Source organism: Notolabrus celidotus, chromosome 3 (genome assembly GCF_009762535.1).
Source record: "Notolabrus celidotus isolate fNotCel1 chromosome 3, fNotCel1.pri, whole genome shotgun sequence".
Lineage (NCBI taxonomy): Eukaryota > Metazoa > Chordata > Actinopteri > Labriformes > Labridae > Notolabrus > Notolabrus celidotus.
In genome coordinates, this window is record NC_048274.1 from 14179407 (window position 1) to 14189574 (window position 10168).

General features: G+C 43.9%; 1 protein-coding gene across 1 annotated transcript; it reads right to left on the minus strand.

Moving 5' to 3' along the window:
• Positions 1 to 1303: 1303 nt before the first annotated feature.
• Positions 1304 to 8728, minus strand: atxn1l (ataxin 1-like). The gene is made up of 3 exons (XM_034679493.1): positions 8607 to 8728; positions 5819 to 7035; positions 1304 to 5294 (listed from the first exon to the last, which is right to left on the minus strand). The coding sequence occupies exons 2-3, from the start codon at positions 6911 to 6913 to the stop codon at positions 3849 to 3851; spliced, it is 2541 nt and encodes an 846-aa protein (XP_034535384.1). The 5' UTR covers positions 6914 to 7035; positions 8607 to 8728; the 3' UTR covers positions 1304 to 3848.
• Positions 8729 to 10168: the final 1440 nt, after the last annotated feature.

Here is a 10168-nt window from a genome sequence, read left to right on the forward strand (position 1 = left end):
AATAAGGACATGACTGACTCCCAGTCGGGGACAACTAGCTGTTGGCTAAGAGGCTCAAACTCCTCCCCTTTACGTCACACGTTGCCTGGTTGAGTTCTGCATTTCCAATATGGCTGCCGCCGTCGATTGGCTTCAAAACAGCGTTTAGGAACTGATGGGTGACATCACTGATACTACGTCCATATTTTATACAGTCTATGGTCCGATCGCTTAGCTGGAAGTGAGGCTCCCACAAAAACTGCTCCCCCTAGTGGCTGGCTGCAGTATAGGTCAAAAACTGTCTCCCTCATTCATTTGAATGGAGCTGCAGCCAAACTTTAAAAAATAAATACACATGGTACGAATGTTTCTCACATCCATAAGCTGTGGTGATATGTAGTTATTTGACTGTTTTGTGTTCAAGGCCACTTTTTTTCTGAAAAGTTTCTATTTTTCGTTAGTTATTAGAGGTTAAAAACAGAGTTTTACTTCTGGATTCACTTTGATTGACAGCTGCCGAAGAAGGAAACTCCATAGGATCTCGTGATGGTACGCTGTAGGGCGGAGCTCGTTACCGTAGCAACACAGAAATTACTGTGGCAACACAGAAATTTTCTACTGCGCAGACTCTGGCTGCAAAATGGCTGCGCATTCAAACAGGATTTTTTTGGCTTCAAAACCATACAACGGGGAAAAGGCAGAGCAACGCTGTCCTTTTTTTTTTTTACAGTCTATGGTCCATGCAAGGTTTGCAGAGGTATACTAGTGCCACAGCATAGCGAGTGAGTAAGTGAGTATACCTTTGCCTGGAAATTGACATCTGGTATGGACATTTGCATAACTACAGTTCTACATTTTTACCAAAGAGACTCAAACTAAGGAATAGTCACAAAATCCATTTTTGATATATTAAAGCTCCTGTGAGAAATTTGAAGTTGTATGGATTTTGGCACCCCCTGTAGCAGAGTGCTCTTCAATGATTTTGCCATGTACATGTATATTAAAGCTGCTGTTGGTAGGAATGGTGTTATAAAAGTTGCTTTTTTCTGCTGGGTTTGGAGAAAAGGTCATAATACCATCGGTACTCAATCTCTGTGTTTTCCAATGCCTTTGTATCGAGCAATGTTATTATTCCCCTCGTTCCTTATCACAGACCAATCATAGATAATCTCCAATCCTCCGTCCTGATTGGTTAAGGGGCGGCCCCTACTATGTCCTCCGATTGGTTATGAGTGGGGCACTATCATGACTGCACATGCCGATCTGTGTTGGGGGCTAAGAGGAAATCTGGTAGGGATGGATAGTGTGGACATTCGAAGTCCCTCTCTCTGAACAGATGTTTACTCTGTGACGACCAACAGCAGCTTTAAGTGTTCCTTGACAAACCATCTCATCCTGCTTTCTTCTCATTAAATGTGTCAGCCTGCCATAGCTATATCTTCAGTGCACAGAAAGATTCTGTTCCATTATCTTCCATCAGATTAGCATTACGAGAGATCTACGCATGCAGCTAGTCCGGAAAGAGGATTAATGATTAAACTGAATCTCTTTTTTAAGGGTTTGTGAGAACTGCATCAAAGAAAGACTTGAACAAATGTGAATCTTGTCTTTAAGCTGTGAATAACAGCAGACCCAGAGACTGAGAGTCTACTGGGCCCAATTCAGTGAGCTCCATCTCTAGCTGTATGCCAGGCGACCAATAAGGGACTGAGGGCTCCACAGAAAGGTCAACCCTAAGTGTCACAACATCAACACATCAGTCGGACACAACATTGGCATGCATGCAAGTAACTTTCTGAGCATACCCAATGAAAGGAAACACATCAAGTGATGTATGAAATGATCAATGTTTTCCCAGAGCTCAGTCCACGGATTAATGACAGTAAAAAAGAAAACTGGTACATGTTCTAATGGGAATGTCTGCGTGAGGAATGCCTTCTGATTATAAACCTCTATATGATTCTATGCATGGTCTAATTGCACTTACTTTAAATTCACCCTTTTGGATTTTTGGATTTCAGTGACAGAGATAAACGTCTGTCATGAGGAGGAAACTGCAGCATTCATCTTGGCTAAGTTGTAAACAGAGTTAAAAATGCAAGTCAGTTTTTTTCTCTCTCTCACTAAAAACACCTATAACAATACTTCAAACATATTCCCTTCATTAAAGAAAAGACATCTACCCTACTGTGATTCCTATTAACAAGGTCAGTGTGAAGTCAATGAGTGACATTTTCTATGTGCAACACGAGACAATCATAAGATTCACTGGACAAAGCAGATCCGAGTACAAAAAGCCAAAAACTCAAAACAGAAGACAGAACAGAGGACCAAACTGATAACGATTAAAGTCAAGCCTTTCTTGGAGATGCACTTGTGTAAATCCATATAAGATAAAATATCATCAGTGAGATGTAGAATTAAAAGAAAGCAGTTTCTTCTTCAATGAATTCTTGAGAGATTTGCTGAATGCATGCTTTGCTTTTGTAGAAATACTGAAAGAAAATCAACATCAAAATAGTGCATCACCGTTCAAAGTCTGGGTTAAAAGAGGGCGGGGTCTCACTTCTGATGTGAAGAGATATTTCAAAAAAAGCCCACGTAGAGAGTTTCCTTGGGGAGAACAGTACAGCGGCACGCTGTAAACACAACTATTGCTTTCATTTAACCGAGCAAACACACATTTTCTCTCCAAGGCCCTTCCACTCTTGTAGGCAAAAATGGCTTGTTGCCGGAGATGTGACGGGATAACATGTCTCTGGTTCATTCCCACAGGTGGCTTTGGTGATGACCAGCCAGTGCTGCCTCCTCCGTTAATCATGCTCTTTAAAATTGCATCAATAGTCACCAGTCTGGTCGGGAAAGCTTTGAGGTACAGTGAGGAGGAGGAGGAGGGAAGGGTAATAACTCTCGAAGATGAATTTGAAGTGATGGAACTTCTCACTGATGAGACTGGAATGCAACATGTTTGGAGTTATTATAGAAAACAAAGCCTCTTCTGTTCTGCAGCGTTTAAGCTCACAGACGCAGGAGGCATGATGATGTTTCATGGGAGAAGTATGTTGTTTTTTTTTTTGTATAAACTGATTGCTGAACAAACAGACTGATTGATTTTGCACTATTCTGATTGTAAGACAAGCCCGGACATGCCAGGCTTAGCCTGAGAGAGGATCCTGGTCTTTGAGGAGAAAGAGGATCTCTGCTGACAAAAGAGGTCTGACACTCCTGCTGGAGAGGCGTAATGTAACATACACTGACTGTTAGCATCAACAGTGCCAGGAGCTGCTGAAGTCAGCAACTATACTCTGTTTTTATTAGATTTTTCTGTTTGGGGGGGGGTGGGGGTGAAGGATCTTAGGAATGAAGGAGATAAAAGATCGCTGTGATCTTTAATTACATCACAACCTGCAGAGTTGGTAGCTCTGCTGTGCTAAAAGCACATTTATCATTTTGTGGTCTTTCAAAGAGAGTTTGATCACACAGGAAGCAAGAGTTTTCTGAATGCGACGGTCACTTCTTAGCATGGAAATGAGGAAGTGGCCACAAAGGAGGGAGTTATAGAAATGCAGTGTGTAAGGACTATTGTAGGAATTTCAACAGCTACATCTTTCTACTCAGCTCTTCACGTCCCTGTCAGACCTCAGCTGGCTGGGAAAGCACAGCCTTGTTTCCTTTGGCTAATTGACAACCAAACCAAACCACAACTTCTCTCCAGATAGACACAGATCGTTACGTTTTTTTACATTTTAGGTGTGCAAAATCTCAAACATTCTGAGGCTACATTCGCACTCTGTGTTTCCTCTTTCTCTCCTTGTCAGACTCATTCTTACTTGTGGCAGTCTCTTTTGTAGTTGCTACCAAATGTGATGCTACTTCCCTGCATTAGAGCGCCCCTCGATGGAGAGTTTGACCTCCTGGGGGATAAAAGAGGGCCTTGTGTGGCTGGAGGTGCTTATTTGAGGGCGTGGCCCTTCGTCTCCCTTCATACTGTATCTTTGGAGGGCGGGTGAGGACCAGCGCCTCTGAGAAGCACCTAGCGAAGCCTGCATTGCTGCCAACCCTCCCCCTGCAAAAGCAGAGCCCTCTGTGTGCAAGTGGAAACTGCTCTGGCTCCTCGGATGCTCTGCTGAGGTCCTACTGGTTCTGATGGGTGACTCAGTGTGCCCTACAACCCCAAAATGTGTGGCTTCTTCCTTATCGACCGCCTCTTTGTCTCCCTCTCTCTGTCTTTCTCGATGGATGCGGTCTATCCTGAAATGAGATGTAGGCCGTGACTGCTGAGGGGCAGGCGGACCCATGAGCTGGTGACCAGGTCCTGTTGTAGCGCTGTTTTTGCTCAAAGTCCTGGGTAGGTTCTGTTGTTGTTGTTGCTGTTGTTGTGAATGATGGTGTGGTTGTTTCTGCTGCTGTGGTTGAAACTGCTGCTGCAGGGTGATGGACACACACACATCTCCTACTTGAAGGTGATGGCAGGCCAGGCCATAGAGCTGGGCGGTGCGTTCAGGACTGCAGGACGACCAGCCCTGGCCGAACACGAAGAAGGGGTGCTCTGGGGGCACATCGATGGTCACTTTGCTCTGCTGCTCCCCCACAGTAAAGTGAAGTGACACGAGACCAGGTCTCTGCTGGCTGGCACGGATGTCCACCACCATGCTGGAGTCGATTTTAAGCCCTCCACTCACCTCGGCGCTACGCACAAAGTCCTGAGTCTGCAGGTCCTCCACGCGCTTCAGTTCCCCCGTGGCCAGCTGGATGATAGCTCCTTTCATGAAGTGTGACGGGTTGCTGGCAGCTGAGGCAGGAGCGAGGCTTGAAGTTAAGGCCTGAGTCACATCTGCTGCAGGCTGGACAGGAGGCTGATGCTGTGGGAGCGGCTGCTGAGCTGGGGTCTGCTCCGCTCGTTCAGGGAGGCACACTCTGGCTGAAGAATCAGAGGTTTTAAAGCTTAGGTTAGAGGAGGCCATGGTGGTGGAGGCATGGCTGGCTAAATGATCATTAGCCTGTGCTGGATAGTGTTGCTGTGGCGGTTGGGGCTGATGCTGCAAGTGATACTCCAAGGGGATAAGGACTGGTTGTCCATTAGCCAGCATGACAGCGTGGCCTGGTTGCCCAGTTTGTTGCTGGAGACTCGCCACTCTGGGGTCACTGTAAGTAACAGGCTGGGCGGTGTACGCAGTCCGGCCTATGTTCTCCACATGGACATCCCTGGCTCTGTGGGCACCCTGAGAGAGGTTTAAAGGTGCAAAGGAGACCTCTTTCCTCACTCCACCTCCACATTGGCTGGAAGAGGACAAGCGACCCACTACCTGCTGCACCTGGAAGTGGATTGAAAGAAGTGTTAGACATATAACTTTTAGTGTTGCTTATATTTTCAATTCATATGTTGCTTATGAGACAATTATATTATTGGCGTTACTTTGTAAAAACCAAAAACAGACTAATATAACTCCCTACAGTGCACGCCACCACAAAGTATAATCTATATGCAACCACAAATAACCTAACTTTAACTTTGGCAAAAAGTGGCAATTATCTGGCTGCCTGTGGTTACCTACAGACCCACAGCACACAACTATTACAGGAGGTAGAGTATAAAAATGAACACATGCTGCCAAGTATTAGAAATACTGTCATACAGTGTACAATAAATACACAGACATTGTTCACATGCACAGTGAAAGAAAACTACAGGGAATAATCGTGTAAAACCCTGAACTGTTTTAACACCATACAACCTATGAAACGGTGTCATAGTACTGAATCTTTAAATATATTGGTTGGTTGTGCTCAGATTAAAGTAAAACAGAAGTTGCATAAGGAAGCCATCGGTGTGGCTTACCTCCAGGTCGCTGTCTGGAGTGCTGCGCTGGCCCGGTGAGCTCCTCCCCTCCAGTCGTCTGTTCTGCAGGCCTCTGTCTTGGACATGCTCCTGCATCGCGAAGCTGGATGCCACCTGCAGCAGACGTGAATTTCTAGCAGTGTAGGCTGAATCTAGTACAACAACTTCCCTGGCTCCCTGTTCCTTATCGCCTCCATTCATCTCCGATTCGTGCTCCTGATGGGCACTGTGCAGGTCTCTGGAGGCCGTGGCAGCTCTGGCTATCGAGGAGTGATAGAAGACTGGCATCCCTCGAGAGCCGACCTCTGTTGTGGGTAGCACCCCTACAGTACCAAGGTGCTGCTGAGCAGCTTGCTCTGAAGGCAGCATCAGCGGGACACCGCCGGGTGCTGCAACTTTGGCAAAGGTATGAGCAGCTACCTGGGCTTGGGGAGGTGGGGAAACAACACCTTCCTGTATGACAGATGGATATGGAACAAGGTGAGACACAGCATGGGGCTGAGAAATGGTGCCTGAGGGAGAGATTAATGACCCTGGTACAAAGCCAGGGGGAAGGGCGTATGGTACTGTTGCATAGGGGGAACTAACAAACTGGAGGGATGAATGGGGGATCTGGGCGTATCCAAGAGGAGGGTAGGGAAGGCCTGGGTGCTGCAGAAGAGGTGAGTGTACAGTGTAAGCTGGAGAGATGTGGCTCAAAACTGGGTGCAGACTGGTCTGCGATGGAAGTGCCACTTTGTAGAGCATACTGTACTGGTCGACAGACACTGCTGGTATGCCTTCAGAATTATCCACTCCATAATGAAGCCCTGGCTGAGCTCGCAGCCACTCTGCAGATGGAGTCCCTCCCTGAGTGTCATTGTTGGCTGCAGAGTTCTGGATGGAAACCACTTCATCTTCTCCAGCACCACCAGCACTACTTCCCCCTCCACTGCCACTTCCTCCTCCTCCTCCTCCTCCTCCTCCTCCTCCTCCACCACCGCCACCAGCAGGCCCACCTCCCCCTGTCCCTCCAGCTCCACTGCTGTTACTAACTGGCAGGTCTCTCTTCTTAGGAGGCAGACACTCCTGGTTGCGCTCCTGAGCTTGTTTCATTGCAATCCTCGGACCAAGCTGGTATCTTTACTGTACTGCACAGGAACTGAAACTTGCAAGCAAGTCAGCCCGCACAGAAACCAGTTCTGAAAACACCTGGTTCACCTCATCTACCGATTCACCTGGAGAGAGAAAAGGATTTACAATTGCAATTAAAATCCCAAGTAGCACAAAGCACATGATGTATATTTAAGATTAGAGAACATCTGCCTTGAAAAACAAATTCTTCCCATAGACTGTATAAATAATGGACGTAGTGTCCGTGACGTCACCCATCTGTTTCTGAAGCGCTGTTTTGAGGCCAATCATCGACGGCAGCCATATTGCTGCTGTTGAGCGGTTGTGACGTAAAGAGGCGGGCTTTGAGTCTCCTCGCCAACAGCTACAGTGTTCCTGCCTATCAATCAAGTCAGCTGTGCCTCTCATTGGAAGACTCAATATCTTCAAAATTGCTGTGTTAGAAAAAAATTCACCCCCCCGTACAGTGTGTGCCGATCAAGAAATGAGCTATCCAGACTACACTCGTCTTTTGTACCAGTCTGTAAACATGTTTATTTCTGCTGTAAAGATCGGCTTTTTTGAATTGGTGTGTATGTGGTTTCTGGTACTTCCGGAGCAAGCCTCAAGCGGATCCTCGATGAACTGCAGTTTATAACACTTCCGCATTGGACTCATATTTTTAGACCGGAGGTTGCCGCTTGGTTCTTCCCCTTTAATGGACTTAAGGGTTAAAAAATCCTGTTGATTCCTGCCCATATGACAGTATCATACAAGTTCAGTATTAGCTTACATGGTTAGATTTAACAATGGCAGCAGGCGCATGTATCCTCCTGCAATCTAAGAAGCTAAGTTGCAATTAAACATTGTTTGCTTTATAGAAGTATATGGTTGAAATCACTTGGTATTAAGAATGCATTTTGATTACACTTATTTGCACACATTGAAGTCTACAAATATTTGAACTAACAATCAGCAAGCATTTCTAGCAACTGATCCCCTCACAATCACCCCACAGTTTTGCAATAAGACAGTCAATTGTGTTCTAACATGTTTACCCAGAGTTAGGGTTGGGTTGTGAAGCCCCACATGCTGTAACATAAGTAAACAAGCACATAAGATTCTGGACTTGTAACAAAATTGAACTACGCAGCTATTTTCAATTTAATGTTCAGTCCATGATCCTGACTCCAGTGGGTTCCTCATCCTCACGGTACACCTCAACGTCGCAGTAAACTCAGGAAATCTGCTTTCTAACTGATTATATGAACAGCACTGGATGGGGAGACACAGTTCTAATAATTTAGGCACAACTCAGAGTTTTGTCCCAGTCACTGTCACTCTTCAGCTCAGAGGAACTATGTTTACCGTTAGCTAGTCGCCGACTTGGCTAAAGTTAGCTAGCAAATTGGAGAAATAATTTCCCCGTAAGCACAGGGAAGTGACCGTATGACACTTTGTACATCAACACTAAAACTACATGATGAATTCAAATAGCAAACACTGTATGTTAAGGTTTAGTTAGAACTACATTTTTCCAACAGCGGTTCCTGCTAGCTAGCTAAACGGCTAACACAGCAACAGCTAGCTACTTGAAGTGAATCAACTCAAGCTAACATCTGCTCACGAAGCTACATGGCAGTGAGCAGAACGCCTATCGAACATGTCAATGTTCTGCTTCGTTGTGCAGACGTACCTCCAAATGTCATTGCGGACGGGCTTTTCTTTAAAAATCAAAAAGTTGATATGCAGAGGGACAATTGAAGAAATCAAGGCTAGGGAGTCGAGCCCATTTCGAAGGCCAGCAGAGGCGCTCACCAATGACGTCATCACGTTTATTCAATTTCCTAATTTTTTTTACGTGCAACATTTCTCGCTCAAACACCAAAAACAAGCCAGACAATTGTTTCATCATTTTTGTCCTTAAAAATATGTAGCTAAAATACAAATGTCCGAACCTCGATATCCCTTTTACTTGATATTCGGGTCTAATGCTTTATAGCACAAAGATCATCCATTACAACCATGATTATAACCCAATGAACCGCTCTAATCGCTCACAAAATCCCTTTCAAATGAAACTAAAACTGAAGGACTTAACGTTTTTCTAATGCATTAAAGGTACATATTGATTTTTTTTAGGCAGGAGGGGTAGCTGGGGTTGTGTGCATCAAAGTAATGTCAACATGAGTGTTTTAGTATGCACATGTATGATCCTTTTTATACAGTCTATGGTATGATCCCATACATGTGCAATACTTTGATTTCCTGTGCAATACCTCATAACCATGTGCAATATTGTAATTTATATTTTATACAGTCTATGAATTTATCCCATAACATATTTTATTATTATACTCATCGACTACATGTGCACTCTGGCTTAGGCTAAGTAAATTTATTTAATGCCTTTAAAAGTACTTCTTTACCTTTCTTTGTACAAATACTATTTTCATTTTTATTTTTATTTAGAATTTTTGGATTTGTGTTTAGGTTTATATACTTATTGGATACCAATATGTAGCTAAAATACAATACTAACAATACTTTGATATTTGGCTCTAATGCTTTATAGAACAAAGATCATCCATTGCAACCCAATGAACCGCTCTAATCGCTCACAAAATGCCTTCAAATGCAACTAAAACTGAAGCACTGATCGTTTTTCTAATGCGTTGAAGGTGCATATTGATTTATTTTAGACTGGAGGGGTAGCTGGGGTTGTGTGCAACAAAGTAATGTCAATATGACAGTGTTTTAGTATGCACATGTATGCTCACATACATGTGTAAAACTTTGATTTCCGGTGCAATACCTCATAACCATGAGCTATATTGTAATTTATCCCATAACATATCTTATTATTATATTCATCGACTACATGTGCACTCTGGCTTAGGCTAAGTTAACTTATTTTATGTCTTTAAAAGTACTTCTTTACCATTTTTGTACAGAAAGTATTTTTATTTTTATTTAGAATTTCTTGATTTGTGTTTAGGTTTATATATTTATTGGATACCAATATGTAGCTAAAATACAATACTTACCATACTTTGATATTTGGCTCTAATGCTTTATAACACAAAGATCATCCATTACAACCCAATGAACCGCTCTAATCACATACAAAATGCCTTCAAATGTAACCAAACCTAAAAGGTATGGCGTTTTTCTAGTGCATTTAAGTCACATTTTGATGTTTTTTTTAGACAAGTGGGGTAGCTGGGGTTGTGTGCATCAAATGTCAATATGACAGTG